The sequence below is a fragment of the Ursus arctos genome, unplaced genomic scaffold (assembly GCF_023065955.2).
Source record: "Ursus arctos isolate Adak ecotype North America unplaced genomic scaffold, UrsArc2.0 scaffold_8, whole genome shotgun sequence".
In the NCBI taxonomy this organism is placed as follows: Eukaryota; Metazoa; Chordata; class Mammalia; order Carnivora; family Ursidae; genus Ursus; species Ursus arctos.
The window spans coordinates 31,205,714-31,232,174 of record NW_026623100.1 but is presented as its reverse complement, the minus strand read 5'-3'; the positions used below and the strand labels follow the sequence as shown (position 1 = coordinate 31,232,174).

The 26,461-nt window shown below is 44.9% G+C and overlaps 1 protein-coding gene across 2 annotated transcripts in view; it reads left to right on the top strand.

Moving 5' to 3' along the window:
- SPRED2 (sprouty related EVH1 domain containing 2) overlaps positions 1-26,461 on the top strand; it is a 110,967-nt gene that overhangs the window by 74,672 nt on the left and 9,834 nt on the right. For both annotated transcript variants that reach the window (XM_057309403.1, XM_026484455.4), the window contains 3 exons: positions 5,998-6,175; positions 13,799-13,967; positions 16,135-16,199. In XM_057309403.1, the coding sequence (XP_057165386.1) occupies positions 5,998-6,175; positions 13,799-13,967; positions 16,135-16,199 (412 nt within the window). The remainder of the gene's footprint in view (positions 1-5,997; positions 6,176-13,798; positions 13,968-16,134; positions 16,200-26,461) is intronic.

Sequence of the window (26,461 nt, the reverse complement as noted above, 5' to 3'; positions counted from 1 at the left end):
CAAACCAGGTTTTTATAAATCTGACTTGTGTTGGTAATTGCTGGAGGTCTGTTTGGGATTTTCTTCTGTTGTCAAGGGCCTGACAGCCTCCCTGCTACTCTGCTCTCTGCCAGCTGAAAAGAGGCCGGCCATCTGGAAACCCAATCCTTAGTGGCCAGAGGAGCTGTTCTTTAAAGGACCTGTTTTGTAATCAGAGTCGGACCTTCAGCAAAAATAATTATGATGCCTACAACTTACCAAACTTCTCTGTATCAAGTACTTGACCTCTAGCACGGCTTTTAACCCTCAGGACATCCCAGCAGGGTAGATCCCCTCTGGTTTTGGCAGATGAGGAAATCTGAAGATCCACAAGAGGATTCTTCAGCTACTGAGGTCAGAGCGCTGCTGAGCCTGTCTGGCTCTGAATGACACTTACCAACCGGGCTGCCTCCTCACCATTTTCTGCAGTTTCTTTGTTTACTTCCTTTACTTCTGTAACGTGGTCCAGACAGGGCCTGCTTTGAATCTGGAAGAGAACTTAGAACATAAAAGCCAAAGATCCAAACCCTGCTGTGCCCCCTTGGAATCACTACCCCCAAGTAAAAATCTAGTTTTGAAATTGTTCCTACTCTCCTCCCCATCCTGCCATAGGATGTCACCTCCCTCTTTTGCACATTGAGTGATCACAGAACAAGTCTCATTTTTATAGATAAGCCCACGTGTTCGGAATGCAAAGCTTTTTCCTTAAAGAAACCACATTTAAATGGCAGGTCTCCAGTTGAATTCATAGAAGCCACTTTTTTACTCCTAATGCACTGAAAGAATGTGATATTATTGGGGGGGGGTAGTCAAATCCCATATGTAATGACATTGAGGCTTTGGGGGCAGTTTAGCTCAAGTTCAGACATTAGGGCTCCATTCAGTTGGTGATCAGATCTGCATGTGAAGCTTTACCGGGTCCGAATGAGTTACACCAGTTTAGAAGTTGCTGCTTGCAGAAGCATTTTAAGTTTTGTTATTTTTGACAATAATAGCATTTTTTGAATTTCTTCTGAAGCCTACCCAGCACCATTTTCCTTGTGCAAATTAAAAAACTATCCTGCCCTTGCCCTTCCTGTCCCATCCTCCCCCAAACAAACCCAACATCTGGCTTAGACGTGTTGTTTAATTCTTTCCAGAAAGAGACAGAGGGAAGGTGGGAAGGGAGTTTTCCTCCCGTATACCTTTTTGGTAGTAGAGTACACTGTCGTTTCTGCTCTGGGTGGGGTGACAGGCCGAGTAACATAAATACACCACAGATAGGAAGCGGTTGGCCTGCGGCCATGCAGCTGGATTATCCAGACATCCTTCACAGCTTTGAGTGCAACACTTTATCCCCCTGCCTTGTTTTAAATAGCCAGATGCCTCAGTGAATGCTGGCTTGATGGGGTTGTTGCCAGAGGAGATGTGGGGAGTTCTGCTCCCCCGCCCCTAGCACACACACCCCATCACAGAGGAGTCCGTGCTCTTGGGAAGGGGCATAGGAGGAATTAGGGCAAGAAGGCGGATGTGGCAGACTGCAAGCAGAGACCAAAATTAGCAGCCCCTGTAGTCTAGAAGCCAAGGGGTGGGGTATTTTTAAAAATCTTCAATAAATGAATACTTTTTGGAAGTGAGTTTATGGCATCATCATAAGTCTTGCAAACTTCCCTTTTTCGTGTTTACTTAATTCCCTCAATGGAAGGGAGAAGAGCAGACAGCTGCAACACAAAAAAAGGAAAAAGCATGTTCTAACAAGAGGTGTGTAGAGTTTCAGTTATTCACCTTGGCCATTTCCTATGGGATGAACCCATTGTACACTCAAAGAAGATCTGAGAAAGCTGTGCTTCATGCTGGAGAGTTACAAATCCTGGGGGCCGAGTGGGACATGGCGGAGAAACGTATCTTCTCAACCTCTCTGTGTGTAACTAATCTAAACAAATGTTATCAAATGTTCCTGATCTCCGTGATCTAAAGGAATATGGGTTTGAATCATGAGATGACTGGATTAATGATAGAAACCGTGGGATTATTAGATTTAGTTTTCTTGTTAATGAAATCTTTATCCTATCCTAAGCTATTGTGGCTCATAAGCAAATGCGTGTTGAACGCTTTATTTTTTTCTCAGAGATTTTGTTAGCTCTAAGTAACTTTTTAAAAACCTGTTTATAAATATCATGTATTTAACCCATTAATGCTGCAGCCCACCACATGTAAAACACTGCTGTAGGTTCTAGGGATGTCGCAGTGAACAAAAAGGGCAAAGGCCCTGCTTCTATGGAGTTTACATTCTAGTTGGGAAAAGTGGGCAAATACGCCAGGTGTTGTTTTAGTAGCATGTAGAAAGATAAAGAAGGATGAGAAGATTTAAGAAGATTGGAGGGTGCTACTTTATATAAAGTGGACAGAGAATCTTCTCTGATGAAATAACCTTGGGCAGAGACCTGAGAAATAAGGAAATGAACTGAGTTAGTGTGGGGGGAGAGAAGGGGGAATAGCAAGTGCAAGGGCCCTGAGGTCATAGTGTGCTTAATGTGGAGGACAGGGGTAATGGGACTGAAGTAGAATAAGCAAGGAGGAGAGTGATAAGGGCTTAAGTTTCATTTTTACTAAATGTAGGAGGCTTATTAGATGCCTTGTTTGAATAGAGTATCATAATCTGACTCACCTTTGTATTTTCTTAGAAAGTTGGGCGAGTGTGGAAGTAGGAAGGCCCGTTAGGAGACGGTTGCAGTAGTCTGAGAGGTGATGGCTGTGTCGGTGGAGGGTGATAGAAAGTGGATTCTGGCTATATTTCGAAGGGAGAACCAGTAGGATAAAAAGGTATTGAGAATTAAGAGTTCAGTCTGAAACATGCTGATTGAGATGGCTATCAGACGCCCGGGGAGAGAAATCACATAGGCAGTTGATTTTAGTGATCTGAAGCTCAGGGAAGAGGTCTGGGTAGACATGTGAATTTGGGCACTATGAGCACCTCGAAGAATGTTAAGTGGAGTTGTTGGCCCTGGCTTGGTTATGGGTGGTTTTCGCCATCGTTAAAGGAGGAGAGGCAGAGTGTCCTGGTACAGAGTAGTAGGCATGCTAGTGGGCACAGGTGCAAGACCCCTTCTGGCTTTGCCTCTCTTCCCAGGGAAATTCAGGCAAGCTCATCCGTCATCTGAGAGAGACAGGGTGGGTGGGCCCGTGAAATAATCTTCTTGGGGACGGATCGGGGAAATGTAGCAGCATGCTGGGGGCTGCCTACAAGCCCATTTGAGGTTAGTGACTTTAAAACTAGACCTATGAACAAAGTCCTGTTCAACGGCCTGGGTGGGGCATGGAGTTAAGGAGGTGGTAGAATTTCACCAGGGTTGGGGTTTCACCGGGCATCACGGTGAAGAAAGAGAGGGCAACGTGTTATGTTTTTGTACAAAAGCGTGTCGTGATAGACTGTGGAGCTTAAGTTGAGTAGTGAATCAAGTGAGAACATGAAGGATGGGGGGAGGGGGTCAGAGCGATAGATGGTTGGTCCCATTGGGGTGAAAACTTGTAGGAATGTGGAGGGAGCGAGCTGCAAAGTTGGGAAGTGGCAGCTGGAGAGCAGGCTTCTTAGAATTGAGGTGAAGGAGGTGGTGCAGATATTAGTAATGGCGAAGGGCCATATGCACCCCAATGTTCATAGCAGCAGTGTCCACAATAGCTAAATCGTGGAAGGAGCCGAGATGCCCTGCAACAGATGACTGGATTAAGAAGTTGTGGTCCATATACAATGGAATATTACTCAGCAATCAGAAAGAACAAGTTCTCAACATTTGCTACAACATGGACGGCACTGGAGGAGATAATGCTAAGTGAAATAAGTCAAGCAGAGAAAGACAACTATCATATGATTTCTCTCATCTATGGAACATAAGAACTAGAATGATCAGTAGGGGAAGAAAGGGATAAAGAAAGGGGGGGTAATCAGAAGGGGGAATGAAACATGAGAGACTATGGACTATGAGAAACAAACTGAGGGCTACAGAGGGGAGGGGGGTGGGGGAAAGGGATAGACCGGTGATGGGTAGTAAGGAGGGCACATATTGCATGGTGCACTGGGTGTTATACACAACTAATGAATCATCGAGCCTTACATCGAAAACCGGGGATGTACTGTATGGTGACTAACATAATATAATAAAAAATCATTATTAAAAAAAAATAAATTAAAAAAAAAAGATATTAGTAATGGCAAGGTCACGGGTGTGACCTAGGTGGGGTACCTAAGGTTGGGTGTAAGACAAGGACATTGGGGAAGAGTCCCAGAAACTGAGAGGCCAGGGAATTGCACGGATCCTCTGTGTGAATAAGGGAATTACCAAGTATTACAGTGGGGATCATCGCGGAGAGATGGAGGGACAGTGGGCCCATTTGCCCGTGTCTTCCAGGAGTAAGGGAAGGGATGGAGCCCAGAGGTCTGTAGAAGATTGAAGAGGAGGGTGGTGGTGGCATGGTCAGGCTTGGGAGCTTCAGAGAAACTGGAGCGCGTGCCAGTAGCCTTCGGCAGAGGTGACTACCTTGTCCCACATCGAGGCTCAGCAAGGAGGGCTGCAGGAGAGCGAGAGTGGCCCTGTGTCAGTGAGCCCCAGAAGCCCCGCCCCAGGACACATTTCCATCCAGGTTCAGAAAGCGAAAACAGCAGTCAAAATCACAGAGACAGAAAGTAGAAGGGTGATCGCAGGGGCTGGGCAGAGGGGAGAACCGCAGGGGCGGGGGTAGTGTTTAATGGGTATGGAGTTTCGGTCTGGGAACATGAAAAAGGTCCCGACATGGATGGTGGTGAGAGTTGTAGAGCAGTGTCCGCGTACTTAGTGCCACAGAATTGTATGGTTAAAATGGTACATGTTATCGCCTATGTATTTTACCAGTTTTCAAAATGAGAGGAATGATCTGAGGAAGGGATGAGGAAGTAAGAGGGAGCAGGGGGACACCATGGAGGGGAGTAGAAGTTGAGCCACAGGGAGTCATGGAAAATCCGGGTGAATGCGTTGAGCAGGTGTGTAGGGGAGAGGGACTGTCTAAATGGTCTCTGGTGGACTGGAGATGGCATGGGCCGGACTCTGGCTAGAGTGAGGAAAGGGGGGGGCTCCTCTCTGACTCCCAAGGAAAGAGGGGGTTCTGTGTTACTCTACATCTTTGTTTCTCTAGAATCTGGCACAGCGCCTGGCCTGTAGAAGATGAGAATATATGTTTGAATGAGTAAAAAATGAATTCTATCCAAAGAAAGAAAACAGCAAATGAGAATTCAAATGGCCTTGCTGAAAAACCCAAATACGTTTCCCCAAAAGTGATGAAGAATGAAAAGAGCTAGAGTTGGTCTCTGGAGAAGAAAGAGGATTTTTGGCAAATGTGCAAAAGAACTTATTGCGAAATTGAAGTTTAGACTGGAAAAAATAAAATCATAAACAGAAGGCTACACATGTGTAAAGGGTATTGGAACTGAAATCTTTTCCCACCTACATACACGATTGCATGGTGAATTTGCGATTTGGAAGGGAATTATCCTGTTCTTGTGCTAAATCAGAAGATTCTTAGCTTTATAAAATGTTAAGCCTAGGTCATTCATTCATTGTGAACTAAGTTTTAAGGGTTGAAACTGTAATATCCTCTAAAGTTCATAGGTTTGTCTTTCCTAACTTAGAGATAACAAATTACAGCAATTAGCTCATTCACTTTTTTTTATTAATACTTACACCCAGGAACTAGAGAATGTCATGCCTGCATACATCTTCAAAGACAAAAATATTTTTAAATTACTGGGTATCGTTTTTAAAAATGTACTTTTGCAGTGTATTTAGTTTAAGTGTTTTGTTTTTTTCTCCCTCAAATTTGAGAAGTGCCACCTTTTAAGGTTGCTGCCAGGCATAGATTTTCTTTTGATGAGTCTAGAAAAGTGCCGGCTGGTGGTCGTCTTGCATTATGAAACGTGTCCTGCAGCTACCAGACCATTGTCATGCCCCGTTCTTCTTGTTGTCGTTTTAGTGACAGCTATATTGTGCGTGTCAAGGCTGTGGTTATGACCAGAGATGACTCCAGCGGGGGATGGTTCCCACAGGAAGGAGGCGGGATCAGTCGCGTGGGGGTCTGTAAGGTCATGCACCCCGAAGGCAATGGACGAAGCGGCTTTCTCATCCATGGTGAACGACAGAAAGACAAACTGGTAATGGCAGACATGCAACGCATGGGTTAAATCAGCAATGACCGATTTCTTTATTGTTTAATCGTAGCCCTCTTCTCATAGGTTTGGTTATTGTTGTTGTTGTTGTTGTTGTTTTTCCCTCCCCTTATTTCTCTGACTTCACACTGTTATGAAAGCTTCAGAAGTTAGAACTCTGGAGCTGACGCCAAATGCCAAACGTAATCCTGGCTTCCCAGCGAAGGCACTTCTACCCCGCACAGTATACCACAGGTGCTCAGAAGTCGTGTACTCGGCTGGCTTGTTGGCGTCCTTGATTAACCAAGCTGTCTTTCTGTCACTGGAACAAGATACTCAAAACAAAAGCGTGTTCTTTGTTTTGAATCACACGGTAGTAAGCTGTGAAGTCGGGGTTTTTTAAAAAATGTAGGGTTTGTTCATGGGGCATGGAGGGTAAAAGGTCAGGGTTTGGAGGGTAGAAGGTCAAATGCAAAGGCACCATGTCACCTGATGTGTAGTTTCTTGTAACTACTGTTTATCTAAAAGATACTGTAGCTTTTGTTTCAGACACTAATGAATAAAACGTGTTTGGAAAAAGTAGTGGTTATCACACGTCTGTAATAATCCTACATGCTTATTAAATACGGACTTTGGAGAGTGATCATTATTGTTTTACGAGTGGAGCACTGGTAGTTTGTAACGTATACTTTCATGAATGAACTTGGATGTCTAGTTCTGAGTTAGGAAGGAATCTGAGATGAAGAAAAATTGAACGTTCCAACCTGTTTTTAATTGATGGCCTTGAGCCTGGAAGAACATCGCTCCTCTCTGTCCTGATTATGGAGTAAATACGCAAAAGCCAACCGTTGCTTCAATATGTGCAGGATCGTGTTGGATCTCAACAGAGAAAAATAGAAAGACACCACAGGAATTGTCGGTGTTAAATTTGAGATCCTTAACAGTGAGTGTGTCTGTTGAGTTTTATGAGTTAAATGTACAAATTTAATCTTCTTTTGCAGCCACTTCTTACTGTTTAAAAAAGTCACCAAACAGATAAGACAGAACAATTTGTAAATGTTATATATAGATTAACAGAAATGCTATTTTCACACTTGATTCATTTCCAAAAATGCAATGAATGAAAGTTTGAAGGGAGAACATAGCTCATTTTAAGAAGGGTGTCCATTCAGGAAATTCCCTACATATTAGTCAAATAATCAAAACATTCTTATTTACAAGATAATCACAATAAAGGCGGTGTAACCACACTACCAATAAAAAGTAAAATAACTACCATTTAGCTAATGTCTACCATGTGCTAAGTACAGTGCTAGCCCTTTAGTTAGTCACATCACTGTGTCCTTTCAGTAGTCTGTATAATTATAACTGAAAAAATGAAGAGTCAGAAAGACTCCTCAGTGACCCATCTGGAGGGCCTGGAACCAGTGTTTGATACCCTGTTACTCTGCATATTTTTATGTTTACATAGCTCTGACCAGAGTTTGTCAACAACTTTGTATCTCATTTGCTTTGCCTTAACATTCTTGTAAGAAATTTTCCACATTGCTGGTATCAGGTTGATGTAACATTATTGATGATCTCCTTAGGGTTATTGTAAGTGTTAAGGTTCTTTCCCTTCCCCATCCCCCCCCCCATGACCTACCTGCATTTCCACATTTACTATTTTCTTGGAATAATTTAGGGGTCAGATTTTTATGACTTCGGATACTTGTACAAAGAACTGCTACCAGCGTGTATGAGAATTTCCTTTAACACATGGGGGAGTCCTAGATTTTTAAGTCTCTACCAGTTTGACAGAGTAACAGTGGTATCATGTTATTGACTACTAATGGTATCAATGTTTTTCTGTTTGTTAAACAGCTATAACTGTAAATTATCTGTCAGTGTCCTTTGCTTATTTATCTATTGGGGGCCTTATTTTTCTCCTTGCTATGCATGCCCTCTTACATAAGAAAGATATTAATCTTCATCTGCATATTTACTGCAAATACCCTTATGATTTGTTGCTTGCCTTTTTATTTTAGTTAGTGTTCTTTTTCTAGCAAAAGTTGATAGAATATTTTGTCACTTCTTCCCTTTTTTTATTATTTTTGTGTTAGCAAATTATCTTGCCTGAGCAGTTAAATCTTTTTAGATCTCTTTTTTCTTAGCATTTTCACGGTTTGTCGTAGACCATGTCAACCTAACATCCCCTTTAGATTGTCTCATCCAGCCCCTTCATTTTAGAAATATATTTATAAACTTGTATCTTACCACTGACTTGTGCATAATAATTGTAAACTTTTACCATTTTGGTCAGGGCCCTTTATGTCAATAACCTCAGTTAAATTCCTGCAACATTCTGAAAGAGGAAGATACTTTTATCTCCACTTTGCAGTGGGGAAGCTCAGTGCTCCAAGGAGTGATCCATTTCCTCGGTCTAGGCACGTGGTCATTAGCAGAGCCAGCATTGGAAACCATTTCATTGTGAGGCCAAAACCTGGTCCCCTCACACTAACTCCTGCAAGGTAATAGGGCAGTCCTGGTTGTGGACCAGCTTCTGTTATTTGTTGCTATTGCACAAGGATTACGTGCCTTGTCCCCTCGTCGTCTCCCCCCCCAACCCCTATCGTGTTTCTCAGTCACTCTGTTTCTCTTCCTGTCCCCTCTATATTCTGTGACTCTACACTTCTAGACTTTTATATGCCCTTGAACTGAAATCACACACCCATATGCCCAGTTGTGCTTCTCCGTCTCCCCACCCCTCACCCTCTGGGAAATTCTGGACTCTTCTACTCAGTGGTACTTAACCCTCATCCCCCCTGCCCTGTCCCACAGTACACACCCACCCACACCCACACACACCCTTTGGAGATATGGTGACTCCTCCTTTGGCCTCCAAGCTTCCATAATGCAGCACTCCTGCCCCACTGTGGGGTATGAACCCACGTGGGAGCCTACAGATGGGGTAGGTTGTTGAAGGACCCCCTCTCTAAATGGTGGACTGGTGAGGAGAGGGTGGAGATCATTTTTGGATGGATATATCAGAGTTGCTAGTATTCCAGCTAGGACCAGACATGCTTTTTCTGATAGAAACAGTGTTATCACTCGTTTTTCCGATGTAGTACAGCTCTAGAATTTAGCACATTGGTTCTTGTGATTCTTTGAATTAGATGTTGAAGCCTGTGAACAGAGCTACCATTGTTTCTGTGGGGAAGGTCTGTCCCAGACATCCATTCAGAAATTATTTGGATAGTTTTTTTTAAGTTGGGGACAATTAAGTTTTCCTGAGAAATTATATGTAAATGTAAAATGTCTGAGTTGAATCATTTTAGATAAACTAGAGAAGTTGACTCCTTAAATCCCATGAGAAACCACCCTACGAAGATGAATCCCATACTCTGAAAGGTTGGTCATTTCGTTCATTGTACACGTGCAGGTCTGTGAGCACACGTGCACGCTTGGTGGAGTTCCAGCTGCTAGAGCTCTCTGGCAGTTTGGCAGGATTTTCACTTTAAGTGCACATACTTTTTAACCTGGCAGCTTCATATTTAAACCCCATCCTAATAGTGATAGGCTTGCACACAAAGATTTAAGGAAAGCAATGGTTCTCAAACATTTTTGGTCTCAGGAGCCCTTTACACTCTAAAAACGTATTGAGGACCCCAAAAGGCTTTTGTTTTATGAGTTACAGCTACTTATTTTTACTGTATTAGAAATTAAAACTGAAATTTTAAAAATTATTTATGACAAGTCGCTATATAACTATTTTCCAGAATAAAAAGTCATTGGAGAAAAGAGTGGCATTGCTTTATATTTTTGCAAATCTCTTTAATATCTGGCTTAATAGAAAATAGCTGGATTCTAATATCTACTCCTCCTCTCAAGCTGTTGCTGTTTGTTGTTTTGGTTGAAGTGTATGAGGAAGATCCAGCTTCACACAGATAAGTAGTTCCAAAAGGGAGAACGGTATTAATAGCCCTTTCAGGTAATTGTAGATGTACTTGGGTACCACCCCGAAACTCGGCTTGCAGTAGTTTCTGAAATGGGTGATCCGAGTCCACATGAATGAACTTTTCATACTCTGTTACATTAAAATCTGCTTTTTATCTTTCACTTTAAGTGGACCTTTTACTCAATCCTGATTTTTTAACATCATGTCACTTGAAAAGTAATGGTTTACCAAGGTCAGCAGATCTTCCAAATGTTGATACATGTAATTCTGCAGTATCAAAAAAAAATCACATTTCTTAACATCACTACTAACATCATTAAAAAAGTTGTTAAGTATTGGGATGCTGTCCAAAATTCTGATTTCACTGGAAAGTTCAGATTTTATTATTGGCAACCAATACCTCCAGTTGTTTTTCCTTGAAGTGACAGGCTCGCTGTGTTCATTTTCAAGAAAGTATCTGCCAAATCCCGGGTCTGAATAACCATAGTTCATCTGTCGGTTGTTCTTTCAAGTAAACCTGGTGATCCGTGGGAAAGGCAGTTGTTCAAGTCACGACTGAAAGTGGCACAAGCCCTTTTCCCTGATACCGTCGTCGTTCTTCCATACGCAGCAGAAGCGACCAGGCTGTCAGAGATGCGCCTTCCTCTCCATCTCTGCGTCTGTGCCAAGCCCACCTTCCTTCCCATACTTCAGCCAGAGCCACGAATCACAGCAGGGGGAAGGCAGAAGCAGACCGAGAGTCCGTGATGTGCGCTTGTCATTTCACCACACGGGGTAAAAGCTGTGTGTTCAGGGGTCAAGACTTAATACCTGTTGACTGCTTCGTCAAGGACAGTCCGACATAAATCTGGCCTTTTCCACTTGGCCCGTGTGGCCGTGGTGCGTCTGGCGGTCGGCGCAGTTCGGTGCCGGCTCGCTGCCTCCGTGCGTGGCACAGCGCACAGCACCGCGGGTTTACTCACTGTGCCTTCTGCACCCTCGCCACAAATGCCAACACCATGAAAAGGCAAAAACCGTCTTACTTTGTGAAAACAGTTTTGCCATCGTGGACCCCCTGAAGCGAGGACGGGGTGGAGAGGGAGGGCTCCTAAAAGCTCGCAGAACAAAATTTGAGATCGTGTATAAAGATGTTCATTGCAGCACTGTCGCTACAAGCGACTGATGAGAAATAACCTGAACGCCCAGTAGTGCAGAGAACGGCTGAGTAATGCTAACGTATCCGTACTGAGCCATGAAACGGAACTTCTTACTTTCCTGTGTCTATGTCTAAGACATGTGTTCTCAAGCAAAATAAAAGGCAAGTTGCGGAGCCAGTTACAGGTGTGGCCACGTTTAAACACTCACCCACAAGCTTAGGTGCATATAGAAAGAAGCTGCAGGAAGGGACCTGGCTCTGTGTCCCCCGTCCTGACAGTGGCTGACTCTGGAAATGGAGAAGCACTGAGGGTGGGGAAGGAGAGATGAGCCAGAACAGAGCCTTTGTGTATTTGTGTAGCTTCCTTAAATCTTTGGCAATAGGTATTTCTGGTGTAGATTCTTTTAAAGCTTCTAACGAGAATATTTAATCACCTTTTTTCTCCCCATGCATCCCATTTTAAAAGATCATCTTTTTAAAGCCTGTCTCAAGTTTTAAGTTAATGCTAGACTTCAGTAGAGGGTTTATACCTGTTTGATTTTTGTCATTAAACTTAGCTATGTAATGATGTTGTTTTGTTTACTAGGACATGAAAAGATGGTACCCGATCCCCTTCTCCTTGCTTATCTTAGGTGGCTGAACTTTTCTAAGAATTTTATAACTTCTCCAAGAAAATTTACCGTTGAGAGAATCTTAAACTTGGAAAAACATCAACCAAAGACTAATTTTTTCACCCTAAAAACATGGAGAGGGGCGCCTGGCTTGTTCAGTTGCTACATCACGAGACTCTTGATCTCAGGGTCATGAGTTCGAGCCCCACGTTGAGGTAGAGTTTACTTTAAAAAAAAATGGAGGAACTGGAAGTCTTTGTTTTTACGAAAAAGTTTATTTTGAGACTTTGAATTGAGACTATTAAATTCTAAAATAGATAACATTTGTTGGTTAAAGCCTTGGTTATTTGGATTTCCCCAATTTGGAATGGGGCTGGGCTGACATTTAATCGTTGTACTATTCTTAGAGAAAAATGGCCATAATAAGCAATTTAATCATAAATAGAACTGTATGAGGGGACCGTTGTCGTCTTTCAATACAATGGAATAAAGTGAACTGTTGGCGACCTCCATTTGATATACCAATGTGACTATTATACTCATCTGTTTATTAAGTCAGAGACCATTTATTAGGCAGTACTTAAATTCTGTTTGCTTAGATTTATTCTTGAAACTTGTACGCATTTAAAGTTATTCTCTAATTTGAATTTATACTAATTTAGGCAAGGCTTTACTCTTTCCCTTCGCTTAGTCTAAAATTCATAAGATCTTATTTTGTTGAATGTGGAGCTTTGCCAGAACCAGATCGAAGTTATCAAAACTTAGCAAAATCATCTTGGTATACCTAATAAAGCTGCAGGAATAAATACTGTCGCTATTTTGGAGGTTTTTTATGAATAAAGAATGACGTTTACATTCACGTGGTAGCAGGTGCTTCTTGGATTGTGCGATCTTAAACCCTGGTATCGTTATCAACAACAGCACTGCTAGACATGCAGTGATTTTATAATACATCTTGATCTTCTGCGGCCTGGTTAGGGGCTCAAGGCTAATGCCCTTGAAACTGTTAGAAGATACTGTGAAATCAAGTACCAAATTGTGAAGGTCACAGGAAGAACTGGAGTAAATAAAAGAGTAAAATGTGATGGTGGGAGTATCCTGGGCAATGAATGTGATCCTGTTAAGTTTCTCAGTCAGTGTTTTGCAAGCACATTGGTGTCTGTGTTATTTCCATTTTAAAGGTAATAAGATCAACGGTCTGAAACAGTCAACTCCCAAGTCACAGTGTAGTAAAAGGCATTTCTGGGACTAGATCACCAGAAACTTGGAGATAGTTCAAATAATCCAGATAAAAGTTTAATAGATCAGGGTGGGAGCAACTGAAATGAGGTTGATCTAGAAGGCGTTGGAGTAAACATGAAGCGGACCTGGTGGTCAGTAATACAGGAGATAGGGAAGCAGAGGAGACAGAGACAACCACGGAGATTTTGACCTGGAGAGCGTGAACAGGGAAGGGTCAGCATTGCTAGATATGGGAAGTTGGCAGAAATTTGAAAACAGGTTAATTTTTTCAGCATGTTGCATGTGAGGTGACAGGTAAACACCCATTAGGACAGAGGAGGAAAGATTGAGAGCCATTAAAACAAAGGCCCTGACATAGAAGCATTAAACCTGAAACGGAGCAAAGCCCTAAGACCTGGGCCCTCAGCATAGTACCCACCCCCACCCAGCAGGAGCGGGAGGAATGAAAATGACTGAGAACCAGGATGGTTAGTACAGTGAGGATCACCAAAGGCGAACGGGGCAGGGTCAACAAAGAACAGATGGTCCATGAGGCAAGCAAAGGCTTCTTTCAAGATAGCGAGACTCGCAGATACGAGAAGGCAGGAATGAAGGGTTTTCATTAGTTGCCAGCAATGATGGATGGTTCCTAGTTCAGTTTTTGGTAACCAGACACCATCACGACTCCTTCACAAGTAACCAGCCTGTGTGTTTCAATCCTTTAGGTGGTATTGGAATGCTATGTAAGAAAGGACTTGGTCTACACCAAAGCCAACCCAACCTTTCATCATTGGAAGGTCGACAATAGGAAGTTTGGACTTACTTTCCAAAGCCCTGCTGATGCTCGAGCCTTTGACAGGGGAGTGAGGAAAGCAATCGAGGACCTTATAGAAGGTATCGCATCTTGTCCTTGCATTCTTAGGGGGACAGTGGGAATGCTCTGAGGTCTTTTTTATTGCAGTTGTCTGCCATCCTGTATTTGTGGTTTATTAGGGAGAGGCCTAGGGGCTAGGTGAGTAGATGCCAGAACTTCAAGAACATCCACAGAGAACAATTACCAAGTGACTGCAGGGGAAAAGGAAATCAGTTTCAGAGTAAGGGGTGATCCCAGTTGATTTTTAGACTCTGCTCTGAAAAGAGAAGTTCTGGACTTCCATGTCAATGACGTTTTGACAGATTTCACCTTCCTCTGACTAGTGAAATGGCTTTGGTCTGATCCGTGTTGGCTCAGAAATGGAGAATGGATTCTAATGGGCCCAGAAAGTGCCAGGCCTTCCCAATGCCTTCCTGTAATGAGAACCCAGAGTGTTTGCACGGAAAAGGAAGGGGATCTGTGACTCCTGGAGCCCTAGTTCAGGTTAGGCCTTAAGTCTATGGGTGAGTGGATAGTAGACATTGTGTTGCATTTGTGGCCTAGAAGGCTCTTGGGCAGTCAGTTCTCATGGGCTTTTCTAGAGTCCACACATGCAAACACACAAGTTCTTTACTTCACATTCAGTTATCCATTCAGAGAGTTAAAGGTGCCATGGCCTGGGCCCTGTGAGGAAAGAAAGAATCAAGCAAGGCATGTGAAAGCCAAATTTAGAATTTGGGGAGATTAATTACATAAGAATGTGTGCTGCATTTGTTTGAGAATTAAAGCGTTCTGAGGTCATTTTCTTCTTTGTGGATTTGGAGGGAGAGCAAAAAGCAAATCTTACGAAGAAGACTCGCTCATCAGTAGTAAGACAATTCTAGCTTAGACCATGAGTCTGTTCACTCCCAACCGTGTGATGGCCAAAAAAGTGGTAAACACTGGTGTTCACATTATGGGTCTGACATAAGGTGGCAAATGTTTAAAATGTTATTAAACATAGCTTTTAAATGTTCCGAGAAAACAGCTCCTATGTTATTGATAGACGTGTGCAGTACGTCCACTTACGGAAGCTACACACACATTTGACTCTCTTACTTGTAACTTTTTTCTCTGTGTGTGCTCTACCTAGCTGTTTTCTGTCAAATTTTTCTCAAACGTCAATTGACTGGAAAAATTGAACTAGTAGAGGAAACTCCTGGAAGATCAGTGGTAATTGTGCAGAGGACTTCTTTTTTCTCCTACTATCGCTCGTTAGAAATTGAAACAGTTCTCATTCCTTTCTGAGCAACTCTTTTAATTTCAGTTTTATGGACTAGCAAAATATTTTCTAAACGCACATTTTTAAAGACCTAACCAAGAAAAGGCGAGAGAGAAGAAATTTCCCTGTTGGTATACCTATCACGTATGCAGATTTACAGATTTAAATATGTTTTTCCTTTTGGCCATTAACAATGTCCATTAAGTTGGCCCACACAGTATTGGGTACTGTTAGGGGAAAAGGAAGAAGTTTGTGGATCTGCATACCAGAAGGAAGAAAGAGATGAACACGTAAATAAATCGAACCCGAAATGCCCGGATCATTCCCTGATGGAATAAGCTGGGTTTTGGGGCATGAGCCCAAATCTTGGCCTGCAGAGACAGAAAACTCACTGGTGCCCCAATATTGCAAGAGAAAACCTCTTTGGGTGGGTGTTAGCCTAGAGGGCAGCTCCCCCAGTCTGGGTTTTTGAGTCCAGTGTCTGCATTTCAGAACAAGAGGTAACCGTACAAGCCATTTAGACAAACCCTCTTGTTGGCAGATGAAAAGACTGGAAAGTAAGTCCAGTTTACACGGAGGTTGTGGCAGGTCTCCCCGGGGGGACCGCTGGGGGAGGCTGGTTGTGGTGCCTGTGCTTCCGAGTCGTGGGCAGGCCTCCCGGCCCCTCTGAGGTGCCTCTGTGGGTGCTTGTTTTCTAGCGGCCAGGGAAGAAGTTTGAGGGATTAATTGAGAACAACAGTAGGCAGATTTAATTTAGGGAACATCTAGCTAGAGTCAATTAGAGGAGTAAATTAAAAACATTTAATTCCCAGGTTATGTATTTCTGATGACTCACATTCAAAAGGAATGGAATGTGGTTTTATTAAAGTACGTTTTTTACATGATTGGCTTTGACTTATCATCTTTGGAAATGTGTTTTATTACATTTTTTTTTTTTATCTTTTTAGGCTCAACCACATCATCTTCCACCATCCATAATGAAGCTGAGCTTGGCGATGATGACGTTTTTACAGTAAGTTCCCTTTGCCCTTTGCTTTCCAGGTTAGTTGGTGACTAATCGGAGAGAGGTTCTGTTTAAGGCTGTGAGAGAGACCGCACAGTTTGGCATTGGCTGTCGCTGTTGGGATGTCAGAGGGAGAGCGCTCCCCGATCTGTCCAAGGTTCTCATACGGTCTTCCCTCAGATCCAGGGTGACCAGCTCTCTGGCTTGCCTGGGACTGTCCTAGTTTTAACACCCAGAGTCCCCCATAGTCTGCAAGACACCTCAAGCCGAGGCAGACCGGGACACCTGGTCAGCCTACTTGGAGTCTTCTGTTAAGCCCTCCCTAGCATCCGGGGGGAAGCCAGAATAAGCCTTTCTGATGAGTAATTAAACATCTGACAAGAAAGGGCTTGGATAGTTTGACACAGCTTGAGTTAATGGGATATAGCTGGAGACCAAACGATTTCTCAGCTTGCTTCTTCATTGAAGTCCTGTGCTTCTAGAAGTTAGTTAACAAATAGTCCATTGCAATCCTGCTGTGTGCTTGGTGCGGCGAGGAAGCCGTAGGGCAGCATTTTCCAACTCTTGGCCTTGACCCACAGTAAGAAGTGCTTTTACATTGTAACCTATCACTCACACACACACACACACACACACACACACAGACACACACATCCGGAGACACCTGAAACCAGATCATACTTCATGTTCTGCAGTCTGATTTTTTTTCTCTTCCGTTTCATTTTCTTCTACTTTTTATTACGAGACTTTTAAAGCACCACGGGAAAATTGAGAGGACACACAGTGAAAACCTAGATTCAGCAGTTGGAACATTTTCCCCCGTTTGCTTTATCTGTGCATGTGTGTATGCACGCACACATGTGGTTTTGGTGTTGGTTTTTGCCAGTCCAGTTGAAAGTAAGTCACCTCAGTGCTGTAATTCTTTTACTACTTCAGCATGCATCTCCAAGAAATGAGGCGTTCTCTTACAAAGCACACCATCATTACTATACCTAGGAAAATTAATAGGAATTTTGTAATAATCATCTGATAGTTCCGCACTAGTTCCTGACTTATCCCAAGAGTATCTTTCATAAGCTATTTTTATTTCATACTTTTAAATATTGGCTGCAGCCCTTTCAACGTGTTTCCCAGCGCACTCATCATGGAACCAGTGATTTGAAAAATGTGACTTTGGGAATACAGAGGTGTGTAAACCATGCCTCGAGCCCTCACGGAGATAACAGGATGGTTTGGATTGACCCGTGGAAGGGTGCCGACTGTGTAAAGTATTCTAGTTCAGGGTACTCTACGGAGGGGAGAGCGGGGAGATCTAGGGGTCAGAGAAGACCTCTGGGAGGTGAGGCTGACCTGTTCCTCAGTGGCCTTTGAACCCAGCTCAGGGAGGGGCTTCAAAGCTGGGCAGCACGGGCGAAGGCAGAAGCAGGGATGTGCGTGGCAAGTCGCCTGAGGGCTGCGGATCCCAACCTGACGTGAACAGAGCGTGCGTAGGGGTGTCAGGAAGTGAATTCAGTTGTCTTTCCATTGAGAGGCTGGTGTGATGTGGCTCTGAACAGGCTTCCTATAGTGCTCCGAGCAGATCCTCTCAACAGTTGGCATGTTGCTTACATCTGTTCCTTTGTCACGTTTTTCGAGAGACAAACAACAGCAGGCGGGTTAAAAGGTGGCTTCCTGTGCTCCAGAGAAAAACTGTCATTCGCAGCTGCTTCCCAGCTACCTGCCAGAAGTGATTTATAGAATCGTCAGAGGGCAAGAGGGAAAGGGGTGATGGAAGCCAGCATCCCTCCTGGTTTTGTCCTTTAATCCACAGGGGCTCGGCTTGCTGCTCTAGGGTAGTGCCGAATGCCCAAAAGGAAGTGTGGAAACAGCTGGGCTGTCTCACCGGAGAAGGAGCTCCACTTAATTGCATTCCAGGCAGGCCCTGATACCTGTTTGCCTTTGTTCCATTTGTTTACAAACAAGGGGCTATTAACAGTAGCACCTCCCTTCCCCAGGGCAGGCCTCGTCCTTAGGCCTTTGACTATTAGAAGTCATCCCATGTAAGGCTGTAAGGTAAGGTCGGGGAGGGTCATCAGGGACTTACTCACTAGGTACAGGAGGTGTCTGAAAGCTGGAGCCCAGGAAGGGAGCGGGCGGCCTTGACTCCTCTATAGTCCGCAGCTTCCCAAAGCTCGTTGTATTCTAAAACTTTCATTGATAGGACAGATATTTAGAACTGGGAACTCATTTAGTATAGAGTATAAATGGCAAGAAGACCTTTTAACCAACTTATGGATGGAACAGAATTATGAGGGTTTTCTGGGAGAAGAGCATGTGTATGGTTCTTTTTTTTTTCTTTTAATTTTATTTTATTTTAAAGATTTATTTATTTATTTATTTATTTATTTATTTATTTATTTATTTGACAGAGAGAGAGCACACAAGCAGGGGGAGTGGGAGAGGGAGAAGCAGGCTTCCCCCTGAGCAGGGAGCCCAACCCCAGGACCCTGGGATCATGACCTGAGCTGAGGGCAGACACCTAAATGACTAAGCCACCCAGCTGCCCAAGTTATGCATTTTAAAAAGTATTATTGGGGAGGGTGTTGATGACATTTCCACTGTTAATTCTCACAAAATGAATTTACTAAAGCTTACCACATTTGGCATGTGTATGGTTCTAACTTGAGGAACCAGGAGTATATCTTTACCACTAGAGCCAGGGGTTTCCCTCTGCTTCAGGGGATTCCGCGGGGCTAGAAGGAACATAGAACACTGTGGACAGTATGTTGATGCATGTTCTACGTTGGGAAATAAAGTGGAGGAAGAGACACCCCAACTCACCAAGCATGGGCTGTCCCTGCTCACACTTCCCCAGCTCTCCTGCTTATCCCCCAAACCAGCTTGTCCTCCTAACTTCTCAGGATTGTGAAATCATGCTGTAATTCCTCGGAGGAAAATTAGTGTCCTGCTTGGCACGTGCATACACACACACACCCTGCCCACGCACCTCTGGCCACTTGCCAGTGCCATTGCCCCGTCAGTGTTCCCGTGCCTCTGCATCCCCTTCCACTGCCGCCAGCCTGCTGTGTGTCCACACCCTTCCTGCCAGAGCCACCAGCACAGACTCCCGATGAGCAACTGTCCTGATTTTCTGAGTTTGGGCTGTTGATTTTCATGTGTCCTAATATTGCTCCCTCCCATCGGTCGCAGTCGTTTTGTCTCCTTTGAAATTCCAGAGCACTCTGTGGATGATTTCTGTCTTGCCATTTGAAAGCCTGCCCTTTTTCTGTTTTTAAATTTTTTATTTGCTGAATGAATGAATCTTTAATTAGAAGCAGGACACTCACCACTATAGTCTCAACGACCCTATAAAGCTTTGCTCTAAAGGTGCGCAGTAAACGGGTGGTCTGAACCCCAGATACAGTGTGTAACAGTCGTAGGTTTGCATATTTTATTCATTTGCTGTATTGTTATCCTGGGGGGGGCACGCAGATTTGGGTGATTTTGAGGGATGCTTGGTAGCTTCGTGTCCTGTTTTTCTAGCTGTGTTTTCTGCTGAGTCTACAAACAGGAGCTGAGCTCCAACCATTGTCACTCACTGGAAGCTTTTGACTGCTCCTGCGGCTTCTTGCCCTCCCGTTAATTCTCCCCCATTGCAACCCAGTCTCCTCGTGGCCCCTCTGCTCATGGGGACCTCAGTTACAGTGCCCGGCTCAGGTGAACACAAATACCTACATGGCAAGGCTGTGCCTGGCGTTAAATATGTAGGTATGAGGCTGAGCCATTTGGTAAAATTTGGAAGGTGAGTAATGCAAAAAAAAAATAAAGCAATGACAACAGAAAAGGTTAGCGTTCTAACAGGTTTTTTGGCATTGCTAAGAGTTGGCACATTCTTGTTGGCTCCTCTGTCTGACAGCTTTTAGTTTCTTTCATTTCAGGGCTGGGGAGACTTGGACAGAATGGAAAGACCGTCAAGCCTGTTCCCTCAGTTATGCTCCTGTCTTACAGAGCAGACCTGTGCTTTGGCATATCTTGTGGAGGAGGCCCATTGTCAGCCTGAGATAGGAACAGTTTAGCTCTGTGGATAAACTGATCTGGTTTGCTCCCCAACTTAGGGTTCAGAGCCTGCAAGAAAAGGGAGGTGGGGGGAGAAGAGGAGAAGTAGAAAAAATGGACCGTATAGAACTAGAACGGCTCTAGGTTTTATGGCCGTTTAATGAAGAATTTTCCCAAATCCTGTTCCGTAGGGTTGGGTCCATTAAAACCCAGTGGTTTAATAACTGCCGCCAAAGTCTAAAATCATTTTTTAATTGTTATTAGCATCTACATAGGTAGACCAGAATAATTTTAATACGGCCTTGGGAGAACGCGGCTGCAGTGTGTATGTACACATACTTCTAGAGCGGGCCAATCCAGAATCTGCGGTCAAGTGTTGTCCCTGCTTCAGCTGTCATTGTGCTGAGTGCTTGGATTCTGGCTCTAAAGCTTGGGGATTAGGAGAAGTATTTGCTTTATAGACAGATCCTTGGGGGTGTATAAAATAGCTAAGTCTTCATCTTCCATAATAAGAAGTCCTGAAATAATATCTAAATCTGCAAATCGGGAACAGTAGTAGCATATAACCACATAGCATTGGAAACGATGGAGAAAAGCACAAGAACTGGAAGTGTGTTTTTCTCTGGTGCACGAGCAGATGGGGAGGGGCAAAACCGCCCGCCGTTGGAGATATGAAATGGTAATACGTGCGTTGAGTTTCTTAAAACAAGGAGTGCCAGGGTTTTCTCAGAAGAGGGGCCAGGGGGTCAAGGGAGAAGGCTGAATCGAGAAACACCTGAATTCCAGCGAATCTGGTCCTCCCCATCAGGCATTTAAAGACATAAAGAGACACAACAGACGTTGAGGTCTGCGGTTGGAGGTGCGCTTCTTCCCGCTGTTTTCTCCGCCTGGTGCTAGGAAGCAGTAGGTGCACCGTGCAGATAATTAGCTGGAAATGTTTGGCTTGCAGGGAGGCGAGGCTAGCTGTAGACATGCCAACTCCTTAGAATTACAGGTCTTAGAATTGGAAGGGATTTTGAGTTCCTATCACATGAGCCAGCCTGCTTCCTCTGGCAAATGAAGTAGGATTCGCCTGGTTTTATAGCTTTGGTTGTGGAAGCAGGTCAGGGTCTCCTGGGGGACTCGCCGGAGATCGCAGGGCTTGCTCATGGTGCAGGAGCCGTGAACACCCTCCCCTGCCTTTCCAGCTCACCATGGCTATTTTTTTCCTCTTCTGTTGAATGATGATATTTTTGATATTTCAGCTGTTCTGTTTTTTTTTAAAGATTTTATTTATTTATTCGAAAGAGAGAGACAGCCAGTGAGAGAGGGAACACAAGCAGGGGGAGTGGGAGAGGAAGAAGCAGGCTCCTAGCGGAGAAGCCTGATGTGGGACTCGATCCCATAACGCTGGGATCACGCCCTGAGCCGAAGGCAGACTCTTAACGACTGCACCACCCAGGCGCCCCTCAGCTGTTCTATTTTTTAGACAACAACCAAATGCAGGCATTATATTTTAGGGTTCTCTGGGACCCAAATTGGAAAGGGGAGAGAAAAGAGGATAAATATATGAGCTGTGCCCTGTGTGGCCCATTCATGTGACAGATTTGGGGTCTTCTGAGCGCATGTTGCAGCCCAGAGGTCCCCAGAATAGCAACTCAAAGCCTGACCATAGCAAAGCCTCCCCTATGTAAGGTTTTGTTTTTTCCCTGCCTTCTAGGTTTTTACTACCACCACCTAAGTATTGTTTCTGCATTCAGGCAGCTCTTCTCAGTAGCAATTCCTAGTTAAGCCCTAGAGCCTGAAGGCATCCATCCTGTGTAATGAGATCACCGCTCCCTTGCGCACCCAGAATGGTATTAACCTATGTACCATCCTTTGCCGAATTGAGAAGAATGATCCACATCATTTTGCGTGGGTCTAAATTCTCACCTAGAAGCCAGCCGAAGACTGGTATTTGGATTACGTTTGGCATTTCGTCATACTCCAGGCAGGCAGCCCTCCTTGACAGAGGAAAAATGTCATGTCTTTTACCACACCGTCTGCTTCCAGCCATGTTTTGCCTAGACTGGAAAACGTGGTCCTTCCTCGTGCCCTATGCTTGAACCCTTGACATCCTGTTTACTACAAGCTGCATTTTATTACTTTCTGGCTGTTCAGAGCAGTTGTCCCTAATGACACCCCAGGCGCTGCCCATCCACCCCAGGTGTTCTGTAGACCGAGGCCACAGCAAGTGTTTGAAGTTCGGAGAAGCAGTGTGTTTTGTCCTGGATGGGCTCTCGAGTATTTGCATGTTGTGCTTGTTTTCATTCTTGATTGAAGGAGGAAAACCGTGAATTCGTTGCATTTTGTAATTACCAAGGTTTCGTTTGATGGGAAGGAGTGTAGCACATTTCCCTTCTCTTGAAGTTCTTTCCACTTATTCCATCCCAATAGACGTTAAAACTGAAGACAAATCTAATTAATTCTGCAATAAAGAGGGTTCGTTTACTGATTTTCTAAGAAGTGGTGGGTGACCCCGAGTATGCAGAGTTTGGAAGCCAGGGAGAGGCCTGCGTTCCAGACTTGGTTTTGCTAGTAGTGAACTGATCGCTGATCGTCTGGACTCAGAACCTCGTGAAGGTGAATGTATTTCCTCCGGGCCTCTGTTTGCTGGCCCAGGGGAGAGGGAAGGAAGGCGCCGTGCTGTGGGGCTGCCCCTGGCACCCAGCCCTGCGCTTTCACATACGTGACCGCACGTGGGCCTCACAGCCACCCTGTGAGCCACGTATTGGCACTTCCCTGTCTGCAGATAAAATCACCGAGGCTCCCTACCCTGAATGCAAACTTCACATCTGCCTGCCGCCTTTCAGAGAGTTTTGAGAAAAGGAAGTATTTATTCAGTAAGTTTCAGTAAATGTTACTTATTAGATATGCCAGATTCCCTTCATTGCAAAGAAGCTTCCAAAATGACGGCCCCTTCAACGAGTGCCTGGGCTCAAAACTACTTCAGTGGAGGTCTGAGGTTCCCCGGGGTCCCTGCTGGAAAGCCCCCGTCCTTTTTAGATAATCAGTGGCTCAAAAATGTTTTCTGTTGTCTGTGCCTTCGCAGTCAAAGGGCTGGGCAGAGTGGGATGGGGAGAGGCTACGGAAAAGAGAAAATAGGTTCAAAATATAAGCTACTTCTGCAAAGTTTAGCCAGTGAAGCTAATCTATGGTGGCTGATGAAGAAAAGCAAAAAAATGTGGTGGGAGGGGCAGCCGCATGCTTTGTGGCCGACACCAGGAAGCGGCGTCCCCTAACTGCTGCTGGCTGACACCCAGCACTGCACAGGGTGGCTGGAAGGTCTCGGAAGATGGGTGGGAGCTGCTTTATCTTCTAAATGACAATAATTACCAAGCTCACATTGCACAGTAAGGGGAGGATCTTTTTATTCGATGCGGAATACCTACAGTGGCTAAATTAAAGCAATTAATACGTCTAAGGCTCAAACAAAAGCTCTGGAATGCTCTCAGTTTCAGGAAGCCCAAAGGCATTTAGCTAGCCCTCCCACCTGTGTGAGTCTTCATTTACATGCGTCTCACCTTGTCTTGAGCTGCGGCTGGCAGGATGATTCTTTCCATTTTACTCCTTCAGAGGGAGCGCATATTCAGGTAACCCCGCCTTCCTGCTCCCACCCCCTCCGCCCGTCCAGTGAAGCCAAGCTGTGGCTGTATCAGAGTCCTTTCCTTTCACAGCAAAATTTCACCTAACTTCAGAATTTAGAAACCTAACACTTTTTTTTTTCAATGAGTGGGCATTTTGTTTTTGTTGTTTTCTTCACAATGAAAGAATGCCCACTTTATCCTCTGGGTCCCAGAGAGCAGAATGTCCTGGAGTCTAAGGACAAAGTCGTCTCTTTCCCCTGCTCCTGCAGCCGCCTCTTAGACCCACACTGCATGCTGTCTGGGGCCATGCAAGAGCCCGTGCCCGGCTGATTTCTTGCCTTTTTGAAAGCGGAAACCTGGAACCTCTGTAGGCCCTTAGGACGGGGGAGGCAGTGCTACCTGTTCCCAAAGACCTGTCGACAGCATAGATGACCACTTCCTGCTTGCTGAAGGACAAAGGGGTGGCCACAGGTCTGTGGGTCTAGCAGGTTCCCAGGGGAAGGCGTGCTCCCGAAGAGGTAGAAACAACAGCTTGTCAAGCCACCCGGGCCAGGAGCTTTCCGAGGCACTCAGCTATCCAGTTTACCGTCTTCCGAGAAGCAGGAGTTTCGTGTCATCAGTCTCGTTGCCCAGCCCAAGGCTGAGATGAATGGTATACATTTATGTTTAGTGTATGTACATACTTAAAATGAGAAGCCCTTGCAATGGAAAGAAGGTCGAATATTGCGTCGGTTGCATCAGCTGTTGAGATCTATTTTGGTGGTGGATTGCAGTAAAAATAATACAAATTGTGGTCATAACTACTAGGTAGCCTCCTTTAAAAATGTAAAGTAGCAGCGGCATCTACCGACAAGGCAGGAATTCGGCTTCATCCATCTGAAGGAATCCTGTGGCCCTCGAATCAGTGAGGCAACAGTCCTGGTCAACCCCCTTGGACCTCTCATGTTCTTTACACGTTCCCGCTCATAGCTCCTGCAGACCGTGGAGTCACGGGATGCTTCCCCCTTGTTTTACACGCGAGGAAACTGAGGCCCTGGGAAGTTAAACAGCTTGTCCAAGACACCTGGCCTAACCTGGCCTGGAGTCAGTTCTCTTTATACAGTGCAGTTGGTGCTTAACAGGGCTGTGTGATTTCTAGGTGCGACGGTCTGGCTCCTTAAACATTTCTTACCTTCGTTTTTCTAGGCCTTATTTAAAACATGTGGGCCTCTTAACCTCCTGATGTGGTTGCTCCTTGCGCTTGGCTCCCTACACCGTGTGTTTTCTTCTATCACTTCGTGTGTTCCTTGGGACACAGGGATGATGAAATGACTATCCTTTTTTGCCTTCCTGAAGGTGGGGTTCGTCTCATTGGTCTCCGTCCCCAAGATGGAGGAAATTGCCAGTTGCGAACCTCCTCACAGTCGCAGATACAGAGGAGGACACTCCAGGTGCCTCTTAAGTAGTTCCAGGCGCCCTTGAGAGAACAGCCCGGGCACATCTTTCCTCTCCCTTAAGCAGTGTGTGCCCGCTGCCACCGCCACCACCACCACCACCACCATCTTTGTCATCCTTTTGAAAAAAACAAAGATTTAGCAGGAAAACCCAGGGGGAGCCAAAGACGTGCACAAGCCTTGAAAACACTTGTTTCGCTTTGAAATGCAGAGTCTGACCCACCCTGAATGCCCCCAAAAGCCCTTGGGCAACAGCCAGGATTCCTCCCTGGACGGGTAATTTAAGCAAAGGGCCTCCTCCGCTGCTCTGGCTTCTTGGTGCTTTCCCTCCTCCCTTCCTAGAGCTTCCTTTGGTCAGAGGTTGGCCTTCCAAATGAAGAAGGCTCTTTGCGGACCCAGGATGTGCACACAGATGTGTGTGCTTCAAGAACTAAGAGGGAAACCCAAGGAAAGGGAAGAGTAGCCAAGGTGCCAAGAGTAAGAAATGCTGTCTTATAAAACGTGCCCGTGCAGTAGGAGGGAGCCAGCCACAGGTTTAGCGGGAGACATTCTACTCTCCTTTCCCCCGTTCATTCCGGTTTCCACCCAAACCAGGCAGCCTCAGCTCAGGATCTTTTGCTCTTTGGATTGTGATTTATTGTGAGATATCGTCACATTAAAGTCAGTTATTCAAAAGAAAAGTCTGTATCAACTTTTAAAGCTCTGGTGTGTTTCTCTCATCCGTTGTTAAATTCTGGGGAATGACAAGAAATCTCTGAACTCTCGAAATAAGTACTATTTATGTCTGCAGAGTCTGGCCCTTGGAAGCTTGCTCTTTTTGAAGAATTTTATTAGATGTTCCCTGGTAAACTTGAACCTCTTTGTCTCTTCCTCTGAGCCTTGGTCTGGGTTGTCCACCCATCTAGGCTGGAAGCCACGTGGCCTCGCCCCTGCTGCATCACCGTGTGTGTCTTGAGCCCACATTCCACAAAGCACCCAGCCCAGACCCGGAAACCTTCCAGGAAAGGAATGAGTGCCACGATCCAAGTGGATTCGATCAGGCCACTCATGTCTCTATTTTCTTGATTTTCAGGTTGGCAGTGCCCACTCATTCATCGTAGTACCCTCTGACCCTCGCTCCCACCCTCCCCTCGTCCCTTTTCTCACCCTCCTGTTCTGTCGAGGTTTCTCCTTACCAAAGTCTTGTGTCGGCATTCTG